Source organism: Ciconia boyciana, chromosome 11 (genome assembly GCF_034638445.1).
Source record: "Ciconia boyciana chromosome 11, ASM3463844v1, whole genome shotgun sequence".
Taxonomy (NCBI): domain Eukaryota; kingdom Metazoa; phylum Chordata; class Aves; order Ciconiiformes; family Ciconiidae; genus Ciconia; species Ciconia boyciana.
This window is the reverse complement of record NC_132944.1, coordinates 22,872,032-22,899,483: the sequence shown is the minus strand read 5'-3', so window position 1 is coordinate 22,899,483 and position 27,452 is coordinate 22,872,032. Positions and strand designations below refer to the sequence as shown.

The 27,452-nt window shown below is 34.6% G+C and overlaps 1 protein-coding gene across 1 annotated transcript in view; it reads right to left on the bottom strand.

Moving 5' to 3' along the window:
• Nucleotides 1-27,452, bottom strand: part of DNAH12 (dynein axonemal heavy chain 12) — a 74,381-nt gene that overhangs the window by 11,389 nt on the left and 35,540 nt on the right. Inside the window, exons 37-62 of the mRNA XM_072876100.1 lie at nucleotides 26,947-27,135; nucleotides 26,096-26,247; nucleotides 25,238-25,376; nucleotides 24,984-25,150; nucleotides 23,638-23,893; nucleotides 21,156-21,455; nucleotides 19,773-19,951; nucleotides 17,957-18,149; nucleotides 17,705-17,866; nucleotides 15,591-15,785; nucleotides 14,648-14,781; nucleotides 14,145-14,307; nucleotides 13,340-13,420; nucleotides 12,032-12,208; nucleotides 11,109-11,240; nucleotides 10,572-10,661; nucleotides 8,875-9,015; nucleotides 8,497-8,738; nucleotides 8,001-8,148; nucleotides 6,989-7,134; nucleotides 5,411-5,625; nucleotides 4,272-4,464; nucleotides 3,230-3,422; nucleotides 2,060-2,232; nucleotides 1,411-1,551; nucleotides 300-458 (exon numbers count right to left, since the gene is read on the bottom strand). Of these exons, the coding sequence (XP_072732201.1) occupies nucleotides 300-458; nucleotides 1,411-1,551; nucleotides 2,060-2,232; nucleotides 3,230-3,422; nucleotides 4,272-4,464; nucleotides 5,411-5,625; nucleotides 6,989-7,134; nucleotides 8,001-8,148; nucleotides 8,497-8,738; nucleotides 8,875-9,015; nucleotides 10,572-10,661; nucleotides 11,109-11,240; nucleotides 12,032-12,208; nucleotides 13,340-13,420; nucleotides 14,145-14,307; nucleotides 14,648-14,781; nucleotides 15,591-15,785; nucleotides 17,705-17,866; nucleotides 17,957-18,149; nucleotides 19,773-19,951; nucleotides 21,156-21,455; nucleotides 23,638-23,893; nucleotides 24,984-25,150; nucleotides 25,238-25,376; nucleotides 26,096-26,247; nucleotides 26,947-27,135 (4,460 nt within the window). The remainder of the gene's footprint in view (nucleotides 1-299; nucleotides 459-1,410; nucleotides 1,552-2,059; nucleotides 2,233-3,229; nucleotides 3,423-4,271; nucleotides 4,465-5,410; nucleotides 5,626-6,988; nucleotides 7,135-8,000; nucleotides 8,149-8,496; nucleotides 8,739-8,874; nucleotides 9,016-10,571; nucleotides 10,662-11,108; nucleotides 11,241-12,031; nucleotides 12,209-13,339; nucleotides 13,421-14,144; nucleotides 14,308-14,647; nucleotides 14,782-15,590; nucleotides 15,786-17,704; nucleotides 17,867-17,956; nucleotides 18,150-19,772; nucleotides 19,952-21,155; nucleotides 21,456-23,637; nucleotides 23,894-24,983; nucleotides 25,151-25,237; nucleotides 25,377-26,095; nucleotides 26,248-26,946; nucleotides 27,136-27,452) is intronic.

Here is a 27,452-nt window from a genome sequence, read left to right as displayed (position 1 = left end):
CCACTGACCCCCTTGAAACACTTTCTCTACCATGAAGACATTCCAGAAGAAAAGTTTCTTTAGGGAATGCTTCAAATAATTTAAGAAAATAGTTTAATTAAATAATATTATAATTAGCGATCTGACTGTTTGACTTAAATAAGTGAAGCAAACCTAATGATGAAAAAAAGGGAGTGGTTTTACCATGTTGGCATTCTGGCACTGGTTTGGAAAACATAAAGGAAACATTTATTTCAGCATGTTACACATGCTTTGGTCAAAACCAATTCAGGCTAATTCACATCAACATTTTACTATACCTCAGTCCTTTCAAAGCTGGGATTTCACTTGCACGACATAATTCATCCCAGCTCTTATCTGGTAGCCAAGATGGATCTGGATTCTTGTACTTATTCTTGAGACCCACACCCCCAGTTAGTAAGAATATAAACTCTTGATGTTCTATTTCATTTTTAGCCCTATATTAAAAAAAAAGATGGATAATATTCAGTTATTGAGATACAATTTTACATAATATAAAGAGTTGTTTAAAATTAATTACACTTCACTGCCATTTAGTAATACTTCTACTGCAGTAACAGCTGAGATCAGATCTCAGTATTCTATATAGTTAAAAAACTGTATGGTAAAAATGACTGATTAAGACTATAGTAAGGGTTTCAAGAGGTAAATTTATATATCTGCTTATTTGTTTTTAAAAAGTGCAATTATTCCTGATTTGTAAAGGCTTTATAGAAAATAATGGGTTCTGGGAATACAGTAGCCTTACAAATTGGCCCAGGAAGAAGGGTCCATATACAGATGTGTACACACTGTAAGTAAGTATGCACATTGTGGTTGTGATTGTGCAATTTTGAACTTACCTCTCCTTTCACGATGTATTCACACAAAATTACAAAAAAACAGGAAGACAAAACTAAAAAGCCAGTGGAAGAGAGAAGACTGCAACTGAGATCTCATGACGTAGGCAAAAGGAGAAAAGAGAAAGAAGAGAGAAAATGAAAAACAAAGACAAAAGCCTAGAAGTTGTTGGGATGGCACATTACTGTCTTAGATTTCTTGCTAAAACATTTTCTTAAATAATAGCAATTGTTCTTGACATAAGGATGCTATGTAGCACTACCCAGGTCCTTTAAAGGGAGTCAAAGATGTCGCATTGACAAAACCATTGATTTAAATGAGCATAGGAACATTATTTTCATAACGTGTCCAGTAGTAGTGATACATACACTCACATACTCTTTCAGTTGTAAATATTATCAGTATTAGAAAACCCCAAACATTCATGACTTTACTCCCAAGGCATTATTATCAATATGCACAAGAACATGCTATCTCATCAATACCTTCTTCCACGATAAGGAAATCATTAGTTTCTGTCATTAAGAGACTTCACAAAAATGAGCTTACATGAGAAGATTGCAACATAGCAAAAACGAGAAGAGCAGCTTGTCCTTTTCAAACAGCGAACGACACACATTGCAATATAAATTGTACGTGAAGTGGTCATTTAGATATCGAAGTCGCTTCTCCAAAATTTTGGATTTGTTACTAAAAAGAAAAGAAGTGAGAAACTGAGACTTCAAATTGAATAACTTCGGCAGTCAGTTAAGGAATCTAAATCTATTTAAGGTTGTAGAGGAATTATATTAGACCCACATGCTCCACAAGGGACTTAGATGCCCATTTCCCCAAAATTTCAATTACACTCAATGTTTTACAGCTCTTTTAAAAGTCCCAAGCAAAATACTGAGCTGAAATAAATTTGCCACAGTTAGGTGGTGGCAGTCAGTGTTCATAATGGAGCCTAGTTCAGAACCAGACTTCACCTTTTCTGTAAGTGACATTCTGAAAAATACTTAAATAAAGCACATGCTTACAGTTCATGATTTGCTCAAACAGTAACTAAAAAGAGCATTTACGTCATTAACAAATCATATTTTGTTTCAAAAGTGTGCATTTAAGGAGGGATAAGAGGTAAATGGTTTCAAAATGGAGAGAACTGTTCATAAGAAGAGAATGAAAACATTTTGTTTTACACCAGAAAGACTGGATTTACCTGTCATGAATAGAGTTGATGAAGAGGCTAACAAACCAACTAAGGGAATACTGGTACATGGGATCAATGTTAGCCAAGTCTGCAATACTAAAGAACAGCACCGAGGAATGCTTTGCAATAGGTCGATAGCCTTCTCGAGATTCAGCTATTTTAAGTTCCGTTTTCTCTGCAATCTAAATATCAATAGTAGTGGATAAAGAAAAGCTTCCAATATTCTTTGTACAAAAATATTACTACTTAATAACATTATTAAAATAGTTCTATACAGCACTTAATAACGCCAGAGTAAGACAACGTCTACGTTCCAGAAGGCACAATCACAGTAAGTAATGACTATGCTAGGTAAAATGAGACTTGTCCCTAACATACTACTGCCTGATCTGTTTACCTCTACTACAGGATGCAACAGTCAAAACAAAGGATAAAGGAGGCACAACAGTTTCACTGCATCATTTAGCATCAAAAGTATCAATCTCTCTCTGCAGTATTCAAAAATATGACTAATTTCAGACTGGTTATGTATTTAAGCTCTACTTATTTTAACGTAAATCAGCTTTATACAAAACAATACTTTGAATACAAAAAGGTTTTTCAAAATTTGACCATCAAGTTCTGAGATTACATTTGATAGTCATTAACAAATAGCAGTAAGGCCAACATCACCTTAAAGAAAACACTAATATTTGATTTCTCTTAAGTCTATAGTAACTAAAAAAAAAGTTAAAAAAAAAAATCTTTATTCTCTTACCAATGTTATTTAGCTCTCATTGACTTCAGCTGGTATTTTATGAATTAAGTATAAGAAAAGAATCTGCGCTTGCATACCTAGGTTAGTCACCCAGATTATTAATGTATCCCTGAATATTTTTGTTGTTTTAAAAAATTAGTTCCTTTCTTTATCTTAACATGTTACCTTAACTTCAGAATTTATTACTTTTCACTCATTCCTTACAGATAGATACACATTCTTTAAAACGTTTTAAATTAAAGACTGAATAAACTATCATTGAACATTCTAGAATGGATCCAATTGTATTTCTCTTCACATTTCACAAGTACAGAATTTCCCCCTTATGATTTGCATCTCATTTACAGTCCTTCTGCTAGCTGCAAATTTTAACATTTAATTTCTATGTATTGCTAAGGAAAGCACACATACACATTCCTTACCTGCTGTTTTTTTGTGATCTCATTAGCCGTTATTTTAGCAGAATCCAAGACCTCAATAGCAGTCTCGTCTTCCAGAATATTCCCTTCAGATGAATGTAAAGTTTCTAAAATTTTCTTCTCAATTTCTTTTAGATGCTTTTTATTGGCTGCAGACTGAAGGATGAGAGCATTTCTTTCCTCTTCTAATTCTGGTCTAATGAAGAAAAACACAACAAAACCAGCCAATGCTCATCTTCCAATGACTGTAAAGGAAACCCATGAAGATGACTCCCTCTTCCTACAATAAATACTTGTGAGTATTCTCTTCAGTTTAAATAGGTTGCTACTGTTCAGCATATAATTCTGAGTATAGATTTCTTTGCATAACTTCAGTATTTGGAAATAATGGTCTAAACTTTAACATCTTAGCGTTTTGCAAATGTCAGTGCATCCTAGTTTTCCTTTATTATATCCCTGCTGCCTGAAAAAACACCATGTGATACGCAGAGTAAGTTTACTGCTGGAAACACTTTTTTAGCAAGCAGAGTTTAGCCCAGTTGCACAGACATTTCCGTACAACCCAGATACAACTTCTCTGTATCTCTGTGAGGGTTCAGATAAGACCCATAATGAGTTTCAGAGGTACTGTGCATTTATTTCATACGAAATTAAAACTAAATCCTCATAATTCTGCATCCTTGTCTGGCAGCTCAGTCACAGTGCAAAAATCACAACAATGATTTAAACTTCAAATAATATTTATGTAGTTTTCTAACATTCAAGGAATATTTCCGGAGAAAACTGCCATGAAAAAACAATGATTTTATATCTGCTATTTTATTGACTTGTGGACATTTACCCCACAGTAAACATAACAATCTGTTTCCCTAACAAACTTTTTACATATGAAAACTAGAAAAACAATTTTTTTTTTTTAAGCTGTTACTGAGCAACATTTACACTGTGTAACATTCATTTTGCTTTACAATAAATTAATCTCTCATTTCCTTGGAATTACACCATAAAAAATTTTAATGGCTATTTGCCATAAAGAGAGACTTACCTCTCTTTTGCTACGACAATACCTAGCAATTGGTCTTCAAGTCCCTCTGGTGTTATCATAAAATTGAGTAAAGAAACTTTTGTAGCAAGTTCAGGCATATAATGTGGATTTCTCAGTTTTGTGGTAATAAAAAACTTGAAATCACTGGAATACTCAATAATGGCCTCACCAAGCCTGATACACTCCATGCCTCCTAAAGTTAAGATGAGAAATGTTAAGAAAATCATTATCTATTTCAATTACTTACAGAAAAAAAACCACCTACTTTTGTGATTAAATAAAAGCAAAATTCTTGTCAATGACAACTTTCCTGAAAAGTAAAAATAAATAAATCCAATACTCTGAAAAATTCTCACATTCTTCAGTGAGGCCACATTTTACTCTTAGCAGATGAAATCGAGTGAATCCAATTACTACTGTACATTCAATGTGCATATACAATACTGGAGATGTCACAGAGAGCTGTGGAATTATTCTCAAATATGATATTCTTACAGACTACTCTGTCCTTAAATTACCTGTCCAAAATAGGAAACACATAAACACACACAGAAAAAAAGTGTTTGAGTTTGAGCTTCTCTCTCTCTTTTTTTTTTTTTTTAGTATGAACATCAAAACCAGTAAAAGATAAACTATTTAAGAAGGAAAGAAAACATATTTGTGTTTATCTGCATTTTTCTGTCTTTTTCCAGGAGGAAAAGAAAGAAAAGTTGAAAACCAAATTCGTAGCTACTTAGCAAGTTTCAGAGAAACATAGGAAAATTATGCCTTAAGCAAAATGCCTTGACAGCTTTTCTTGATTCATGCAAAATTTAGTAAATATTAGTATTAGACTAAAACATATGAAAATGAACAAGCAAAACATAATTTCATTGCCAGTCTTCCCTTTGCAGAGTCAAGTGTCTTTATTTAGTCTCCTATATTGACATAGTGAAGGTCATAAAACCACTATGATGTGATATATGACTGATATTTATTAAAAAATAAAAAAAACTTCAGGTGGTTGTGAAATTACCTTCCTCTTACCACAGGCAGCAGTAAACCAGAGAGCAGTTAAGAAAAACATCAGACAGTACCATAGACTCTAAGATGAACATTAATGTAATCTACTTCAGGGTTCAAAATGAATTTTGCTGTACCTTGTTTAAAAGTCTGTCTAAGTAGCAGAGGTTCAAGTGATGGGTCTAGTTCTTCTCCAACATTTTCTAGCAGAAGTGGAGATCCAAACTGAATGCAGTTCTCCACAGTTCTCATATAATCTGTGTCACTGAGCTTGATAACCTTCAGGCGGTTTTCCTTCTCAAAATTCTTGATCCATTTATTTGCTTGACCTTGAGGATCAATCATTAATGGCCTAGAACATACAAGACAGTTTTCTCAGTGCTTGCAGGAGTTTTTCAAAATTTTAAACTATTTTAAAATGTTCCTGTGTCAGGCTGTCAAGGAAAAAGTGATAAAATTTTGATTCTGTTCTTTCAAGAGATCAGTAAAAAATGGATGTACAGGTGTTTTATCATAATTTGAAAAGTAATACCAAAAATAGTTTTAAGAGTTGCAAAAAATGCTCATAACTTTTTTTATAAAATACACCAGAAAGTAGAATTCTTGCAAAATCTTGTTCTGCCTCTCTCCTGGAATTCTCAGTATTTATAATTTATTTATTTTTACAATTTTTGAGTTCTTTCTCGTATATTTTTTCACTTAAAAACCAAAAATCAACAATTAGTTGCAATTTAAATCTGAGATGTTGGTATATCAGCTAGTATAAGACTGGAAATGTAAGTGGGGCAGGGAAAGGTGACAATATTTTAATTTTGTTCAACAGATTTGTCCCCCTTTGCACTTGCTGATTTCATCTGTATGTGTGTATTTTAATGTCAGGCATGAATGATATCAAACACCTCCTTTGACTGCACCCTTAGAGAACTGAGCAACATTCTAAAAATGGAATTACACACTGTAATCTGAATGTAATCTGAATCTATCACGAAGACTAATTCTTAAGAGAACACAGCTCACAAGAACATCACCAGAAAGTTTTATAATTTTATACTTCTACTGAGTGCAGATTCTTTGCAGACAGCTATCACAAGTTTTCATATAATGTAATAGATATAATCCTCCAAATAAAATTTCAGCTGGAATAAAAAAAAAAAAAAGTTGTCAAAGGTCCTAAAAGAATCCTTTATATAGATGTGAGTTTCACACACAATAAAAATCTACAAAACATAAAAATGTCATATGATAGCCTTATAACTGTAAGAACCTGAAGTGGACTGTGGTATCTGGACCCTGCAATTGACATAACCTGAATCCTATCATTAAGTGTGTAAAGAATGAGGATTTCCATGCAGTTCTAAACCCAATTCTTACAAATGCTTTATTAGCCAGTAATAGGACAAACAGGTACGATATTAAAGGAAAAAAAAGAAGAGAGAGGAAAGAGACAGAGAGAGGAGAGAAAAAACAAAAAAACTTCATCCAAGAGCACTGCACCTCCTGAAAGGAAAGCTTTCAAGTAACTACATAGACAAATCTCTGAAGTGTTATACCTCTTAAATGTCACAAGAGCTGGATATAAAGATTCCACACCTGCTTTCAATTACATTGTCTCTACAGAAGCTACATTGTCTCTAAATATTTAGTTGGCCTTTTTAAAAAAAAAAAAAAAGTGAAAACTTTTTTGGCTTTGAAAATTAAACCCTTTTGTCACCTACCAACGTCTCGAATTGTCAACAATGACCCCATTGTCTACAGAAAATACGTCAGTGGGCAAACCAGCAATATTCCAGGCTCTTATTTTTATTGGGTCACCAAGAGTCTTACTCAAAGAGAAATTCTCGGAACAGGGGATATTTTTCTCCTGGGAAAAAAAAAAAAGAAAAGAAAACCTCATTTATCTCTATTCCATGTTTCTTTACATCTTTTATTAAATGCCACTTCAATCCAAAGTGTAGTACAATGTACATTTCCTTTTAAAAGTTGGAAATAGGTCAAGTATAAGTAAAAATCCTGGGAAAAATAAGATTACAGTTTCAATAGCTAACTATATTTCTCCACTGAATATTTACCTTCTCTCCAAATATTATAGGAATTGTCCAGGTTTTTGTACATTTTGAATGTGGTTTTTTTGTTACATAAAGTTATGACAATGCATTACCTTAAGAAACTCACACACAGTTGGAAATCATCTAATGACCGTATCTTCCATTAATGCAATACAGTAATCCAATGCTGATTTTTACTGTTTAATGTCACAGTCACAATCAGTGACTTCAAATCACTTGATTTATGAATTATGGCATTAGTAGAAGTATGTTGGAACTGTCCTTTTGCAAACAGGACAATCAACCGTTTAATTAACATATAGATATGTGGCAGTGTAAATTATTATAGAAAATTTTTTTACAGTATACATAACTGCATTTTAAAGTTAATTCTTCAATTTAAAGGCAAAATACAGAAAATTCTGAGATTTTATTTAATAATCAAGCCCTACAAAGTCAACAATTTGCTCTCATTTCTGACATGCTACTTTAAGTCTCGAGTAAATTCACTGGTTTAATTAAATCCAAATTTACAGAATATTGGATCAGCAGAATTTATCCCATTGATCTTAATGAGTTTTACTAGGCTAATACTAAATAAACGACAAGGGGTTTTTTTAAGCCTTTTGCAGCAGTCTGAAAAAAAGCAAACACTTATTTAAATCTAAGATAACCTTCTAACCTTGCACAGTTTGCTCCAATCTTTGGTACATTCTTGTCGAAATCCAGCAGTAAAAGCTCCCAGATATGCTATCACACCAGCTGATATCAGAACATCTCCTGTCAAATTATCATATGTGTCTTGAAGATCATTTGCAGCATTATTCCATCTATGACAAGCAGAAGATAAAAAAAAAACCGGTGCTGAAACTTCCACATTAATGATACTGACAATAAAAATCAACCTTTTTTGTTGTTGTTTATCTTAACTTCAGCTGGAGAACAAGGACTCCATGTCTCTGTATTCCATTCTCATTTTGAAGACTTTCTCTACAATTCTCCCAATGTTGCTGCCCATGTTTTTACATTACAAACACTCGGGACTCTTTCAAGGGCCCAGGCACTCTTAAGCAGTACAGCCCTCAGACAGAGATACAGCACTAAAGGCTCAGAGAATGGAAGTTCAAATTCTATTTCTAGAGTGGCTGCTATATCTGACATTTGAACTTTAACCTGACCTTGATTTCTCTCCACCAAGGCCTCCAATCAACTTCTCTGCGCGTTCTAGTTTTTTAGCACACAGATCAACCTGGAGTTCTAAACGAGCCTTTTCTTCAGTTTTCTCAGTGAAGGTTCGTTCCAAGGTAGCCAAATGATTTTCAACGGCTGCAAGTTCTTCTCTCTTCTGATTCAAGAGTGTCAATGTCTCTGCTAAAGACTCCTGTGCCTCTCTTAAACGATCTTTCTTGGGTGCAACCACCTATTCAATTACAATCAATACACAAACGCTTAAAGCACATTTTTGCAAACTTTATTATTTAATACAATGCTTAGGGCGAATATACCAAGCAAAGGAAAGATTTCATAGTACTGAGGGACTAGGATCAAAAACGCACCTTTGCAACCCTGTCATACACCTCCATTGCCATAATCCATTTACATAAACCCTCTGCTGCCGAGGAAGCTTTAGCCACCTTTTGTGGATCAAACTCAGGATTAGTCAAGTATTCAGCCCGAATCTTCTGCATGACAGCTGCCTGGATAACAAAAGCATTATAGCCCATCAACGTCTTGTGGCTGACACTTTAAAATTACACTGATTTATTGCCATTTCTCTACACAATGAAAAGGGAAGAACTACTCAGTATTAACTGTGGTAGAAACCACTGCTCATTTGTTTCTGTTGATTTTCCTATCACGCTTTGTGGTAGTTTCCTGTTTTCATTCTAATCCTATCCTTATCCTTTATAATCATGCATTTGGTATGTCTTCCATGCAGCAGCTACCTAAGTGCTATGAGCATTACAGTCACATAGAAGCCTTCGTTTACGCTGTCCCTTGTGCAAAACATGCCAATTTCATGATTTGCTGCCTTCGCTCAAGACACAGCTGTTGGGGATCATTATAAAAATGTATTTCTACTAATGTAAGACAAAATCTAAATGAATTACATTGCTTGTGCCTGCTTTTGGGGACCTGTTTTATAAAGGGCAAAGCATATTCAATTTCCACTGAATTGGGCAAACGGCAAGAATCACACTCTCGGATAGTAAGATCTTTGAGGGAGATGGTCATATTTTAAATAAAGTTATATAGCTAGTCCATTTCTGCATTTATTGTATATCTTCTAGCATACTTAATAAAATATTACCCATTTTGTCAGCATTCATTCAATCAAAATAATACAATTAGAAACAGCTATTAAGAAGAGCACCAACATGGGCAGTAATTTAAAAACAGAAAAAACTTTATAAGGCCAAGTAACTGATTTAGAACAAGTAGCATTAAAAAAGGCAGAGAAAGGTTGGACAGGGATCAAATCTTCACTGGTTCCACAAAATCCCCAACCAAAACCCAAACCAGAATAAATGAAATGAGGCTACAAGGACCCAGGTTCAGAAGAAACAGAGGAGATAGCTCTTCATACCACTTAAAGTAGACTTCCGGAATGCTTTGTAAAAAGATCTTGTAGATACAGAAAGTTTACATGGGCTTAGGAGGACTAGAGAAATTACAGAAGAGAGATACATGTTTCAGTAGCTTTCAAGCTACTAACCACACAGAAACTACATCTAGCTTTGGAAGTCCTTCATTTAAAGTGCCAGAGGCTAGAAGAGTATTCGGAGAAATCATCATATATACTGTTCCTACTCCTTCCAAGGCACCTGCTTATGGCCATTTTTGGACACAGGATAACGGACAGGACAGACTATTTACTCTGATACAGTTTTTTATGTGTTATTTTTACCTTTTGATGAGATACTATCTATAAATCACAAAGTTAGAAACATTTGTGCACAGAAGGACATTTCATTAAAACAGAAGACAGGCTACATAGAAGCCTTAGAAATTCCAAAAGGGAATTCTAAAACATTCTGAAATACAAGGCTCACCCTGAGGAATTTTGACTCACTTGCCATGACTGTACTCACTTTACAGAGATACCCTATCCTTTTGTAAAGATCCTTGCTCATAACAGAAGTTGACTAACTTGGGACAAATGGAGCCTCTGATTTTCTAATTTTATTTTTTTTTCCCTGCAAGAAAGTGACTACATGGTAAAAATAACTGAAGAATTAGACAGAAGCCTTACTGGAATATTGTCCTTGTCATAATCTTTCAAATCCTTTAAGAAATTCATGTCACCAAGCAGTTTCTTGCTCGGAGCCCAGTAATCCAGAATCTACAAAACAGAGTAGGAAATATCTTTTCAAGCTTGAAAACAAACACACAAACCAAAAATGACAATTCCCTTTTAATTAAAACTCATGCATATTTAATACTGATGACCTTGTATCTCCTTGAGACGTCAATAAAGGAGAAAGTCTATCAGATCAAACATTTCCCCCAAACCATACTTACAGCCAAAAACTGAACAGTGTCTCAGGGAAGAGTTACGTATTATCTATTATCAATATGTGAGTCAAGCAAATTAAATGTGTTCTCTTTGCACATTACAAAACTTAGAAGATTTGGAATTCTGGAAGTTTTCAGTAAAGTAATGGATATAGGCTGTAAGTACTTGCCTACTTTAGTGGACCTTGGGTGATCTTGTTTATTGAACAAATGCTCTTGTGTTGAGAAGAACGTGAATTACACTTTCATTTGAAACTACTGCCCGCCATTTTACCTTGCCTCCAGTCCCTGAAGGATCTGCAATTTTTTCAGGTTTTATGTCTTTCATGACACAGACAGCAGCCATGACAAGTTTGACACCAGACGGAGGATTTTTCATGGATTTGACAATTGATATATCAGCAGGCTAAAATAAAAATCACATTTAAAAAAAATTATGACAAATGTTATGCCTTTCTCACCACTAACATAAATGAAAGAAAAAAAAGGGGAATTATAACACCATTACCAATGAACATAATTATAGAGGACTTTTAGAAGGGACGATACAGTGTTACCAAGACAATTAACAATATCCATCAATGCAGGGGAAATAAAAATGAAATAAATGCTAGTAACTGTAAACTAATGATTAATTAAAATTACGTTTTAAAAAGTCCAGGTCAGAATATTTTTGATACACTTCTGTAAGTGTCATCTAAGACATCTCATATACTTCATAGCTCCTACTAAACTACCTCCTACTATACTAAATTCCTGCAGGACTTTCTCAATAATATTGCTTTCAGATCATGTGTAAGTCATGACAAGGACAAAACCTTTAAACCAAAGATTCACATAATTCTTAGCCATAAACAAATGCCATGTTACACACTGGCGGTCAATATTAACTTAGCCGAAAGAGGAAATTCAGCTGATAAGACTGCTGGTAACCTCAGGTTTTGGTTACTTTTCCCACAAGTGGGCTTTCTTGCAAAGAAACGATTTTTTAAATGCATACACCTTCCCTTTGTATTCTGAGTACATGAAGAGGAAATATACTGAACAATGACTGTACAGGTCCTCTCCTTTGCCAAAACCGAGGAAATTTAACACTTTTCAAATTCTTTTCATCTTAGTGCATTCTTTCCCAAAGAAATGTAGGAGTTTCATAATGTTAAATAGCTCTTTCAAATGCTGAAGTTTAGATCAGCTTGCCTTCAAAGTGTCAAGAGCATCAAGTGCGGCCTCCAGGACTGGGATCGCCTCTGCCAGGTCACTCTCACATTCATTTTTCAATGTCTGAGCTGCTTCAGCTTTTTCTGTAGCAATTTCTTCATCTACTTTTACAGTTTTTCTTTTTTGTTCTACTTCTGCAGATTCTATTTCTATAGTCTAAAGAAAAACACATGGGTGAGCTTCCTATTGAGCAAATAAACTGAAATTACCTCATATAGCACTTATGGAATACTGTAAAATATAAAGAGAAAATTGAAGTATTTCAATATTTTCATAATTTTCAATTTATGTTAAGGGAATAATTTGTTTCTTATTGTAAAGCAACATCACCATGGAGCTTTAACAGCAGGTAAACTGCATGAAATCAGATTATTGTCAAAAAAACCTATTTAAAATATGTTTAAAGTTCAGGAGCCAAGAAACTCTTCATGTTTGTGCATCAGGCTGTAACTAAAAAAGGACTAGCTTTTATAGGGAATTTTCATAGCTTTGTAGTCTATAACACTGACTACTGAAAATTATTTTCTTTTCAGTGATGAGTCAAGCCTTCATCCAAGTACTCCCTTTTCAGTTCTACAGAAGTGACATGTAGTTTTAGAGGTTTGTAAGAGTAGGTAGAAGAGGTATCAGTGTATCTGTAAAAACACTTACAAATCAGAAGCAAGTGCATAAAAACGTCACCCAAATCTTGCTTTTTTTGTGATGCAACAGTAACATACTAGGTAAGTGCATTTTCACAAGTCAGAATTTTCAAATACACCTAAGAGATTGGTTCCTAAATCCCACTAAATTTCTATTAAGTTAATCCTTTTTAGGATCCTTTTAAAAATCAAGTGTATAATCCCTGTGCAAGCAAAGACAGACTGTGCAAAACTGTTCTTGTTTATTTTGTATGCTGAAGAACTATTTGCCCTTTTTGCAATGTTTGTGAACGATATTGGGAAACCCAGTCTAACTACTATTAGTATGAGAGTTCCTCTAACATCCTTCCAGTTCTAAGGATATAAACATAAATAGTGGCAAGTTTCACAATACTGTAAACCCCAGTAAACGAGTGAGCTCAAAAACCTGAACTCAACTCTTATTTTCTGAAAGTCACATACCAGCAACATTATGCAGGCATATTCTTTAGAACCTGTCTACAATCAGCTGAGATACTGAAGTAGAAGTACACTTTACAACTAAGATTCCTCATTCAAAGCTAATTATTATGAAGGTGAAATTATGGATCCCAAGTACACACGTGCCTGCATCAAAACCCACAAAGTTGTATTTGTATAATTCTACCTTCATCATGTTTGCATTATCCAATTTAGCCTCTTCCAGTCTGGGCTGCAGCTGAACTAGTTCTTGTTTCATCTCACCAACCTATATGTATGCAAAAGAATCAGGCAGGATTCAGAAGTGCCAAGTACAATTTCCATCATTTCTATAAGACCTAGATTTTACCTAATGACTAATTTATTAATAGAAGGAAATAAGATTCAGTTTCACATCAAAACACTTCAGAGACTTATTTTTATTTCATATGTACAATCTCTAATTTTAAGAACTACATTCACTTATAGTCACCTGTTAACCATTTAAGAAAGGTTCATATACTGTTGTGCTGGTTTTGGCTGGGATAGAATTAATTTTCTTCATAGAAGCTAGTATGGGGCTATGTTTTGGACTTGTGCTGAAAACAGTGTTGATAATACAGAGATGTTTTAGTTGTTGCTAAGTAGTGTTTATACTAAATCAAGGACTTTTCAGCTTCCCATGCTCTGCCAGGTGCACAAGAAGCTGGGAGGGGACACAGCTGGGACAGCTGACCCCAACTGCCCAAGGGGCTATTCCATACCATGTGGCGTCATGCCCAGCACATACTCTGTTCATATACTGCTTAGCAATACATGCTTAGAGGTCTGTGGCCTGTAGCACAACTGCTATGACTGTAGGAAAGAAAAGGCAAAATACATTTCTTACAGTTTTACTGTTGAAGATCGAGCTAAACAAAATCTGAAGTAATGCTTTTGACTGACTTCTCCAGGAAAAGACCTGCTTTTGCCAAACATTTTGTATTTTCAGTTCCATTTTTGTCCTAACTCACCTGTGATTCAGCAAAAGCTAGTTTATCTAGTCCATTCACATATTTCTTCTTGGCTTTCATTACAGCGTCTCGTTTCTGAGTAAGAAGTTTCCGAAACGCAGCAATAAGTTCAAGATAAGAAGTAGGAGTAACATAATTATGGCGTCCCAGACTTTGCAAGAACCTATTAAAAAAAAAAAAAAAAAGAGTACCTTTAAGTTTTGTTTTCTTTTTTTAGTTCAACTATTGTTAGCAAAGTTATGTGACTGTTTTACAAATAGCAGGAGTAAACAATGTTAACAATTTCATATAATATTTTTATGCAGGCAGATAGTATACATTAACTTTTAATACAGAAATGAGTAGTAATGAAACTTTATCACCTACTATTGTGTTGTTTCTTACTTCTAAAAATTCAACTTCTGAGTTCTCTGTTGCTCAATTTACTACTTTCAACAGCATAATCTTTTCCCTCTTAATATTTCTATAAATTATTGAGTTCTTTTCAAAAGAAACAGACTGACCTTACAGAGAGTGACAAAACTGAAGTATGAAAGTATTTACAGATGGGCACAACTTCCTGACGCTCACTATCTGTGAGCTGAAGTGTTTCTAAGAACTTATTAGCCACACGTTCAAGGGCATCTTCAGGCCACGGCTGAGGGAGAAGTGAGGAAAGAAGCATTTGTAAAATTTAGCTGTTGGCAGTCTTCATACTTTAAAAACAATTTTTACCATTCAAAACACCAGAATGAGACACCCTACTCCCAACTATGTCTCAAGAACAATGAACTGATATAAAAGTTAGTTCAGACAGCAAGGTCACTACCCATGCAATGTTTTCTGGCAACTCCTGGCTGATCTTCTAGTTAACATATTGCCATTCTACCCAAACATTTCTCTGTCCATGTCATCCTTTAGCAGAAAAATTGATTGACGCCAGCACCAGGCCAAGCTATAGAGCTAACTGCACTTTATTGAGAGTAACACCGCTTACTTTAAGGATCGTTAACTACAGTCATTTTCCAAGTTTTATTCTGCTATAAAAGATCTACTGATAAACAACAGGACTTGTATTTGCTATTCATTCCCATGATGCATGATCTGCTTAACAGGCAGCAGCAATTATGATCATTTTACAATCACACTGAAATGGTTTCTCTAGTCCTTTAAACCATACGCATTATGCGATAAAATGACAAACTGCCATCACCAACTGAGACTATTCACTACTTCAGAAATGTAAAATTTGTAGCAACAAAATTTGTTTAGTTGTAGAAATACTGAGATCGCACACCAAAGAGCTCCCAAAATATTACAAAAAATGCCTATGCTATTTTAAAATTTTGGAAAACATGGAGTACTTCTATACAGAAGACAAGAGAAAATCTAATAGGACATGAAAATATAGGTTGTTAGAAAACTGAAGTAGTTTGTTGAGGAAACAATATAAATATTTTCACATACCTGGAACCAGTCAATAGTACAGCAGTTGATGAGTGAGGGAAACTGTCTCAGACGATTCCGGAAAGCATCTCCAATTGGGCTGAATGCTACCACAATATGGAGATTTTCTTTGCAGCAGTTCACAAAAAATGCAAACAAGGCCAAGGGACTGAGTTCTTCATGTTTATTGCCAGCCTGAACTATTGCACGAACACCCTTAGGAATAATACATAGGGTAAAAACCGTTATCTAACTTCTCATTAAGCACTTCCGAAGTCCTATAGCAATCCTGTTAATGACAGCATCACCATGAAATAAAATTTTTTATTGATAAATGAAACAGGTAGAATAAACTAGAAAAACAGAACAAGTAGTAAATATTATTTGAGAATAGGATTACGATATTTATCTGTGACCCTGACAACTCATTCTAGAAATTATCATCTGCTGCTTTGAGCAACTGAGAATACATCAGAACAAAAACTGAAAATCCATCCCAAAATGAGTTCCAGATGGATAAGAGACATTAAGATGAGACAGAGGGTTAAGACACATTCTGAAAAATCAGAATTCATAATTAGCTCCCTCAAGAAATAACGAACTGAAGCCTTCTAATGAGAAATACAACTATCACACTTAATTACAATCAATCTTCAGTCACTCAAAGATTTAGGAGATACAAACAGATAAGACAAATTACTACTCTCGTTACACAAAAGCCACTATCACAAAAGCAAATGTTTTTCTCATAATCTATGCTTTAAGTCTCATATAAGCCCCCTAAACAACATTTCAAGACATTAACTTACTAAGAACTTTTTAAGCTTTAATATTATACTAAAATATGCTGTATTTACCTAACCGGAGAGGAAGATTTACGTTTCAAACATCAGAACATATTCCATTTGTTCATTTACCAAAAACAATAATCTCTTAAAACAAGAAGAAACCTCTAGACGTGAAACTAAAGACTTCACAAAAGTATTATTATCCTCAATTAATTAACAATCCATGAAACGCTGACTATAAACTCCTAAAACTCAAATTATTCTTCCACAAAAGCATGTATACTTTACATAATCCCACAATCAAAATAAATGACAAAAATTAGTTTATTAGCAACAGAGTAAAAGTGGAAATATTTTGATGGAGCAGATTTAAATGAATAAAAACCAACTTTGCTCCAGTTGGCATGCTATGGACAGCTACCAAGTTCTAGCATACACCAACTGAATATGTTCATACAAACTCTAAAAGAGCCACATTATCTTAATATTGTTATTATACACCTGGCAAGAATAAAATAGTAATAGACAAAGATGATTAGAATTATAATCTAACTTCTTTGCAAAATGCAGGGAATGCAGGTATCAACATGCTCCATAACTTAAGCTCAAGAAGAAAAAATACAGTAACATTTATCAAATGATATACCTATTTCAATAAAGAACATTTGTGTGCGTCCTAAGAACCACTTTGAATGTCAACTAGAAGCATACCTAGGTAATTTATTAGTAAACATAGCACAGAAATATGAAGACAGCGCACCATACAGTTCCAAACAACTGTTAGCTAACATAAAGTTTCCAACTTGATGTATACAAAGACTGATGCCCCTCCCTCCCAACTGGTGACTGCTATTTTGAAAATCCAAGCCTGATTTCAGTTAGAAATTTTAAAAAATTGCCCGAGTACACTGCATCTTTACTTCTGAGCCTGCATTCATGGAGCACCCTTCCCCAGCTTCTCTCTGAGTAGAAATGTCAAGACTATGAAATTCTGTCTAACAATGCCCTGGTGCCCTAGACAGCCTTTGACAAAGGCAGGCTGTGTTTTCCTCAAAAAAATATCTTTGTCCGTAACTGATCAATGAAAACATTATGATGTACACTCTTCTTCTGCACCAGACACTGCAAAAAATAACTATGGCCACAGGGTGTTTGTGAACAATCGAAGTTCCCTACATGCACAACTTAATGTGTTTGTGAACAGAATGCCAGGTCAGAATTAAAGCTAACAGTAGGCATAAGCTACTCCATAAGTTTACTAGTAACTGGCTGATTTACCTAAGGTCTCAAAAAAAGTCACATAATTAAGTGCAGGGAGATGACACTAAAGAGAATTTCTAAAGATACCTCTATAATTTCTTGTTTTTCATCTGCTGCAAAAAGATTGGGTACCTCCCCAGTGTTGAGGACACTGTCAACATCTTCTAAAAAGCTTTCTTCTTTAATTTGTGCATCTGTGATTATAAATACAGTTTGCAAGCCTTTTACACCTGCATTCTTCAGAAGACACTAAAAATACAAGACAGTTAAAATATTGTACATTCCAAAACATCCTTCCTCAAAATTAAGTCAAAATGCAGACAGGTTATTAATACTCACTTTCAGATCTTCTCTCCACTCATTTGTACTATAGGTCTTAGAAATCTCTGGTTGAAAAACACACATTTTTGCCATGAATGCCGCCAGACGAGTCAAAGACTGACGTCCACTTCCTCCCATTCCAACCAACAAAGCATTACCCCCTGGCTGCTTCAGAACACGGCTTATACGAGACAAATGTTCCAACACATACCTGTATTTGAAATGTGCTGATTACCAGAATGGCAGAAATACACATACATTTGTGCTGCTATAAATCTGTGAAACACGTATAGAAGTAGCATCTCCAAAACAAATTTCTGATGGCGGGGCGGGGCGGGGGGGTCAGGGTGGGGGAGAAGAGGAAGAAAGGGAGTGGGTATGCACCACAAAATAAAACAAAACTCACAACTCTTCTCTTACACAAATATCAGTATTTAGCGAAATTACAAATGACTACAAATTACTGAAAGGAATGGACAGTGGTGAGAGCAGGAGCACTATATGGATAAAGGTGTCGAAGAAAAAGAAAACCAACAGAAATTCTCTACTTCTAAACCATAACAGTATTATCAGTTTTAATCTTCTTGAAGTGTAACAGTTTAAATACTTTTTAAAGGAACAACTGGGGAAAAACAGGCTATATTAACAAACCCCTTCCTTCCCTCTGCCTCTGACAGTGGTTTATAACTTATATGTGAAATAGATACTGCAACAATATCTTCAGAAGGCAGTAGCTGCACATTACTGAGAGTCCTATCTATTATGAAAACACAAGCATGGGTTACCTTGGAATATGCAGCAACGTCTACAGGAGATGGCCTGTTTAACTACCCCATGCCCTGTGCTTAAAGTAACCTGAGAAGCAGTTAAAAGTGGTCTCAAAAAAAGGTTAAAGCATTTCAAAGAAGATAAATTCTTGTTTATTTTGATTGTCTAGAAAAATAAAGGACTCAAATCCAGATGTTATCCATGAGATCGGACTCTAAGGCTACAGTCAGACATGCTCTCCTGTCTGCTGTTCAGTGAGGTAACTGGGATATTGCTTCTACACTCAGGAAGTGGCCTCTGATCAGAGGCTGCCAGCTCTTCAAACTCCCAGCATAGTTGTATATACAGGTACTCACAAATCCAGCTTGTCAAAATGACCTAGACTGAAATAAACTGCTATTAGAAGCATTTCACGAAGCATCTACGTGTCAAGTTACACTGGCAAATACGAAGAGGCAGTAATCTCTAGCAACAGGGAGGAGGAAGGAGTTGCGACCTCCTAATCTGTCTCAGTTGTAGCTCTGCCTGATCACAAGTTAAGGCAACAATAGCAGCCTGCAGAGTCTAAAATTTCACAGGATTAGCTGCAGCACCAGACTGGGTACATGCCCCAAGGCGGGGCACGGCTGTGCTGCATAATAACAGAGCAGACAGACAGCTATGATTGTGCTATATCTCACTCTGCACCTCACAACCTTAGAATCCTTGTCCTTGGTGAAATGGAAGTCCAGTGGCTGCAGGCAAAATTGACATCCATCTTCACCGGTAACAGAGGCCTAGCAGAAGTAGAGCACCCACCTGATTTGGTGCACAATGTTTCTTTAACAACCAAAGAATATATTCAAAGCCCCTTAGGAGAAAAACTTCCCATTGTTTACTTTTGGATAAAAAAAGCAGGGGCATAAGAGAAAAATCAGTTTACTTCCATCCAAAAAGGTGTAACACCACAAACACTTTTGTGGATGCATAAAGGGGAGGAGACATACAAAAAACACAGCCCACAAAATTGGATATACTGAATTATCAACTACTGCTTAAAGCTCTTAATAATACAGATCGTATGCACCTGAAAACTACAAGGTTCATTCTTGTTTTGTGGGTTTGATTATATTCATCCAGACACTGCTCCACAACATCACCAAACAGTTGAATGCTTGGAATTTCAACATAAAGCCTTTCATCTCCCTCAAGTTCTGGAATCATGTAGTCACCAAAGAACAAACTTCTCATGTTTTCTTCTGTTACCTATGGTAAATATTCAACAAATTATGAAGTCGTTTAATATTTAATTAAATATAAGTTTAATGTTCCTCATGGAATTTTAGAAAACAAAAGGAGAATTGAGACAAATACTGAGGACATGAGAACAAGCACTGTGAAATATTTTGACTCACAGACAACGCCCACCTCAAAATTCTGTATTTCCTGTATTAAACAATATACTTATTCTTTATTTGTTCTTGGAACACAATTGGCTCAAATAGCCATTAACAGTCTCATAATCATGACCTTCAGACTACACCAAATTTATACAGATGTATGTTTAGCAATTTTCACTATATTGTGAAATGGATAACTAAGATGACAAGGTTATTTCTTCTATACATCAATGAAATGACAGGAGAAGAAAAAAAAGAAAAACAGAAACAAGGAAGACAAGGCATACAGTATAGCATGATTATACAACATTTTAAATACTAAAATTTCATAACAATTACAGAATGCTGTTTACCACATAGTAACTCAGTCACAGGCTAAATTTAAAAAGGGAATGTTTCTTTATCCTGTAAATCAGGTCTCTGGAAGTCCATTTAAAGAGTATTCATACTTATATTGCCCCTTGCAGGCACAGTACTATGTGCACATCCCAGCTACTTTTGTGGTCATGATTTGTAAATTACTCTGGTTGGTTCTGTCACCTTATCTCCCATTGCCGAAAGATTCGGTACGTGCTGCTATACCTCCAAGAAAAGATGTGACAGAATTTTTTTGAAAAGTTGCTCTGCTGACCTACTGATTAATTGAATGCTTTATTTCTATGTGCAGACATCTAGGAGCTTAATAAAACACTATGCTTGATAAATTAAATTTGGTAAGATATAAATAACCAGGGGGTTTTGGGTAAATCTGAAAAAACATTGCACTATTTTTTTAATTGAAAAACAAAAAAGTTTTTGTTTCACTATCAGATACACAAAATTCTTTTACAGAAAAGTAATGTTTACCCACATTTTAAATGAAATATTTTTTGAAAAGGATGTTTACATACAACAGTTAAACCCTTCCAAACATTTTTACTCATTTTTTTTCCAAATAAGCCATTCTGCCAAATTCAACTCAAATTTTCAAGCACATTTGATCCAAAATTTCACCTGTGATTGAGAAACTTTCTAGTCCTAAATTTATAATGAAAGCAATTGTTTTGCAACAGGTTAAACATGATACTCACAGCTGTGTTTCCTTGCTTCAGGTGTGCAAAAACTGAATCAAATGCTTCTTTGAAATGTTCTTTCACAATATCTTTCATTAAATTGAACAACCAGGTTCTATCATTGTCTTCCACTAGACGGTCATAGAAGACACGAAATACCTCATGTACAAACAGCCGAATCATTACATGTTTGCTTTCAATTGATTTTCTCTTAATGAGCAAGCAGCCATGGATAACACGTGAAAAGTCACGCAGGTTGAATGTATAATGAGATTTGGCTGGTGTGGGCAAAAGATTTTTGATGGCTTTTTTATACACCTTAATAACAACAACAAAAAAGAACAAAATCAACAAAAGAGTAACACTGACTATATTATCATAATAAATCTTAAATGTCTTCTAAAATTGTATTTCTCCAAGAAAAACATTTCACACTTAATAAATCCTAATAATGTCTAAAGATCTCCAAGTCCTCTGAATATATATCAGGTGCACCTCATGCAGTTCTGGAACATACATGTACTACTAACCTAACTGCAAATGGGAAAAGTAATTGTAGCAAGTGTAAAGAAATCTGTTGTAGGACCAGGAATACCACTCAGATCTCTTGACTTCCTTTACTTATATGATATTCTCCTTCAAGTAAAGGACTGAATGATACGTAATGGTAACTTCCTAGATTTTCAATTGTTTAAATCTATTTGTTTGCATATCTATGAATTACTCAAAAATAAAGAGAGATTCAATAAAAATGCTGAAGGAATAGGCAGATCAAGAAAAGTGTCTTTTGACTATGTTTTGCTCTAATCTGGAATGCATCAGCTGTTGTTAGCTCATGCTGTTATGACAGAAATAATGTCATTTCTCATTATGTTGAACATAAATAACATGCTGAAGTGAAGGCTGACAGAGGAAACTTTTAATCTGTCTCTGTATACTCATAGGTGAAGACAATTACCAAACATCAACCTGCTAAAAAAAAAAAAACGTGCAGTAAAATCAAGTGTTACAGGCTTGACTATATCCATGGTACTGAGTATACATTCTGCCTGTTGTCCCACGTCCCAAGCCAATTCCAAAGCCCAGTTCTTCTGTTATACTTTAATCCTAGGAGCTGGAGGGTATTGCTTACCCGGATGCAAATTCATGTTAGAACAGATTCTCTATCAGGCAAATGTGTAAGAGTCCAACAGTATGAACAAAATTTGATGCAGTCTGATGAAAAATACCTGCATGACTGTATTAAAAGACAACACTCTGAAACTGGTCTAAGATGTAATCTGACAAAACTGAAGGTTTTAAACATGTAGTCAAATGCATTCGAATTGCTAGTAGCTGCTACTATTATTTTCTGTTTAAAGAAGCAAAACTTGCGGATTTCTTGTGAATTACTTTTTTTGTTTGTTTGTTTGGGAAGGAATAATTGAACCTATAAAAAGATTTCTAGTGGCAGTAGTCAGTCAGCCTTGTGATTCATACATTGAACGTATTATCTAACAATAGTTCTGAAATACCAGCTCTGCAAGTCCTTGGAATGAGATGGATTAAGTCTTGAATATGCCCTTGGGTATAAGCAGAACTAGCGAAAAAGTCTGAGAAAGGCCGCAGTTCTGCAGTAGAAGCAAGTCACATCCCCTGTGAAACTTCAGCCATTTGATTTTGCCTTTGAAGTTGATCACATTTTCTGTGAGAATTTTTCATTGGTCAAACATTAGCCACCTAATGTATTTCCATGATGAATACTTCTGGCAGGCAATAGACTTGTTCACACTGCTAATGATTTCTGACACATAAGAAGCCAGAAAAGCTATATTTTTATATTATGTCTGTAACTTAATGCTTCTTTGCAATAATGTCACGAATTGCCATTCCTTTTCTGATGTGTATGTTACATTGCCAATGTGATACTCGCTAAAATCTGTAACATGGAACTTCACAAAACATTTCAAAATTCCATACAGCTGGGCCTAATGGCTTTCAGTTTCACAACATTTCTGTGACGCCTTTTGTCATACTGGGGTCAGATTCTACAAAGCTGCATGTTCATGGTGGCTTCCTTAGTCTGCTGTGACATGCCCATAATTAGCATAAAAACTGGGAGAAGGAGGAGGAAAGTGGAGAGGGCAATTTCTTCATTCTTAGTCTCTCTGAAAAGGAATTTTGGAAGGGTTGCAACTGGTATTTTCATTTTGTCTTTGCATGTGACAGCTTCCTGTGCCTGTCTGACCCCAGAGATTCCAGTCTCATCTACTTGACATTATGTGGACAGGTACCACGGAGCCCACATTAACACAAATTCAAAGACAATTTTCATAGAATAAGAAGGTTACTGCAACAATAAAACTAGGACAATTTTGTCAAAGCAGATGAGGCTGTATGTTAAAAATAATAGGGAACAAAATATCTAAAATCTCTACTTCACCAATTAAATTATTATAGAGCCAGTGGAACATTACTGAACAAGTTAAAGGAAATTTCCATTAAGCTATTTGCCTCTTACCTCTAAAGTGGCAGCGACAATTTGATTTCCAATTGTGAAGAACTCAGAAGAAAATTCCCTAGTCCGTAAGTAGAAAGCTACTACAGTAGAGAAGATGCGGACCATTGTTTCATCACTAAAAGAATTAATAGCGCAAATGTTGAAGTGTCGCAAAAATCGAGGAGTAACAGGATTCCTCCCACCGCCTGGAGGCCCCATAGCAGCGAGTAACTGTACATCAACAAGTGTAATTTTAGATGTGTCCTTTAAATCATACCTTCAAAGGAAATTGCAATGTGACATTTAGATAGTTACAGATATAACACATTTGTTACAGCTTAGACGCATCTATATTACAGAGTACTCTCTGCATGCATAACATATGTACTTAAAATATAAACAATATAGTATGTAACATAATATTATATATATATAAAACCAAAAACAAAACAAAAAAACCCCCAAGAACAACTAGTCTTGTAACTATGTGTCAGTTAATCTCAACACATCATCTGCTGGCCTGAAAGAAAGATTATTTGTTTAAAGTGGGTTATATAAAACCTGATACAAAATTTTGAGACGACTATTTAAAACTGTAATGTGGCAAGATACATTATCTCTATTCAAGAGCAACAGATATTTGAGCAGTGCCTGGAATCACAGAACAGTTCAGGCTGGAAGGGACCTTAGGAGACCACTTGTTCCAATCTTCCATCTAAGCAGAGCCACAAACCTCAAAGTAAGGAAGACCTTTAGCTTATTATTTTCATGCCTATTACTAGATCTGATTTCACAGTTATATTAAAAAAAATATTTTGAAATGTTGTTAAAAAAAATAATTGTGATGACTATAGAATCTTGGATGACAGTAAAAACCAATGCAATGAGTAAAATCATAAATTTTATATAATTGCAAATGTGTGTGTATAGATATATATATATATAGATAGATATATAGATATATATATAGATATATATAAACCTGCCAATTCACTCTGAGGAGGAAGAGAAAGGAAAAGAACAAGGAACTGCACTGTAAAAATAAAAACAATGAAAAACCCAGACATAAAAAAATACAGGTGTAAAAGAATGATTTTATTTGTATATACAAATACTGACGTTCAGCAATAAAACCTTCTAAAAAACCCAAAATGAATCTGATGATCAATTTCCTAAATTGAAAAGTCACGTAAAAAGCAATACAGAAGTTGCTTCAACTTTAAAAAACATATTTTTATATAAGCCAAGGCTATCTTAACATATACAAAGCACTTTTTTAAAGTTTTGAAAATAAAATTCAAGTGAATAAATAATTATAACAGCAAATGCAGCAACAAAAAAGTTTCAATTGTATTTCAAATAATTACCAAAATCCATGGTCAAAGAACTGTCTTAAAAGTTCTATAGGAGGCTGTGCACCATACTTCTCCAAAGCAGGCATATTCATATCATCTACAAAAACAATGCATTTTTTTCCCATTGGAGGGCCAAAGACTCCTTTGCACCTCTTCTCCAGCCTGGCCATAATAATGTTCTATAATGCAGACAGAAATATTCAAAACACAGATTAAATATTCATATATGTTATCTTTTTGAAACATAAATTATCTGTTCTACTAACCTGGGTCTGATTGGCACTGGTTCGAGCGGAAAAATTAATGAAGAAGGGAAAGTAGCGCTCCTTTTCCAAGTTGTTCATTAACTTGTCCTTGACATACACAGATTTCCCAGTACCTGTTGGTCCCACTAAAAGCAGCGGTCTTCACAAGGAAAGAAATAAAGCATACAGACTGCAGAAATCTAACAAACTATAAACTGATTGCAATTAGAAGTAATAAGTTTTACTAACTTGCCCTGCTTTTTCTACCTCTAAAAACATTACATGCCTTAAAAAGAAACGAAAATGTTTTAACATATTCATATAACGCTCTCTTAATTTTAGTTTGCTCCCACCAACAAGACAAAGGGGACAAAGAGAGAGAGACATTTCTCATTCTACTGGCTTTGAGGTATGGATGAACATACATGGGAGTTAAATTTCTCCCGATACGTCTTGCAGTAGTTTAAACTTCATAAAACTTTTGTCCTTGAAATTTAACCTGAGGCTGGTTTATATTTCATTCTCTTATGTGATCTGACCATAGCTAATATAACTGATTTCGATATGACTAATCAAAGAAAAAAAATAAATATATATTTCATTACCAAAGAAGAAAGAGGGTAGAAAAACTCTTTGGGCTGTCGTAACAGCATCGTCAGAATGAGCATACTAAAACTGGATTATAATAAGACTTCATAAAAAAAAACAAAACCAGTTTTTAAGGCAACAAATTGTATTGTTTGTAGTAAATGTATATTTTTAACAGGCCAAATAAACTTTGAGGGCTTGATAAAAACAATGAAGTCAATGGAAAGAATAAAAGATATTTCTACCTATGACCAGTATTTCAGAAATTTGCACTGAAGTGAAGTAACTTACTTTCCATGGGTAATGAATAGCTCTATCAAATAGGTATATCGGACTGTATCCATAGTTGGGACTATAATATCTTGAATCTTCACATTTTTATCACTGTAATTAATATTTTTAATAAATCCATTCCAATGAACCCAACATCCTCTGCCTTTCAGCTGGGAAGAAATACAGATGTAAAATAGAATGGTGTTACTTCTATACATAATGGAAGGTTTCCTCTACTACTTCACTTTAGAAAAATGAAAATAATGAATTTTAATAAATTAATGAATATCAAATGTTTCAAAAGTTAATATATTTAGTTTGCTTTATCTCACTAATCAAGTGTTGAAGTACATACCTAAGCTTAGACTCCTTTCTTTTCTTAAAGATTTTGTTCAGCCAAAACAAACAAACAAAACCACACAAAAGCCCAACAGAAGAACACATGCAAAAATTAAAAAGTGTAATTATAATCTAATGTTTCTAATGGATACTATAAAAAAAATTGTAATATAAGCAAACTGCCTATGGGCTCAATATTCTGCTTTCCTTCTAGACAGTACACATCTTTCCTTCTATATGAAATCAGATTTGAGTCTGTCAGCTTAGCTTTAGCTACAGAATAACTATAATGTGGCAACATTGTAAATATAACTGATGTGTACATCTTGGTATTTTCTAAAAAAATTTGGCCACATTAGTATTCAAAAAAAGAAAAATGAATGAAAAATGCACTGTGGGATTTAATCCAACGCCAACACTCTACAACATCCAACAAGCCTCGTAAAGTTAAAATATCCATCTAGCTATATTTTCTTTCCATTCAGACTGTAAGAATCTACTTCAGTCAACACAGAAGCAACCAATCATACCTCATACATGTAGTCATAGACCAAGCCTTTCTCTTCAAAGGGACACTCCCATTTTCCCACACTCGCTGGTACAGGATTTATTCCAGATTTCCCAGCCAAAGTTTCCCTCAAGAAATTATCAAAAATTATCCTGCTGTCACCATCACAAGTTCCACCAATGGACCAGATTGTGGCAAAAGCAAAGCAACCCTGCAAGGGCAAAAAGACAAGCGTCTAAAAAGCTGATATATTATATGAACCTTGTACAGTCTGATTAACAAATATAATTCTGAAAAATACTGTTAAGCAGACAGGTGTTACAAGTTACCCTTGAATAGCCCTGGTCTAAAGAGATTTAGAAATCTTATTAAAGACAGAGCAAACAAACAACCTTATTCAAGAAGATAAATATATACACACACACACATACATATATATACACACATACATACATGACAAAAAATAAAGGCCACTGACTAAAGCATTATGTCACATGAAAAAGCCCGAGAAGAGTTCAATCATGTGGT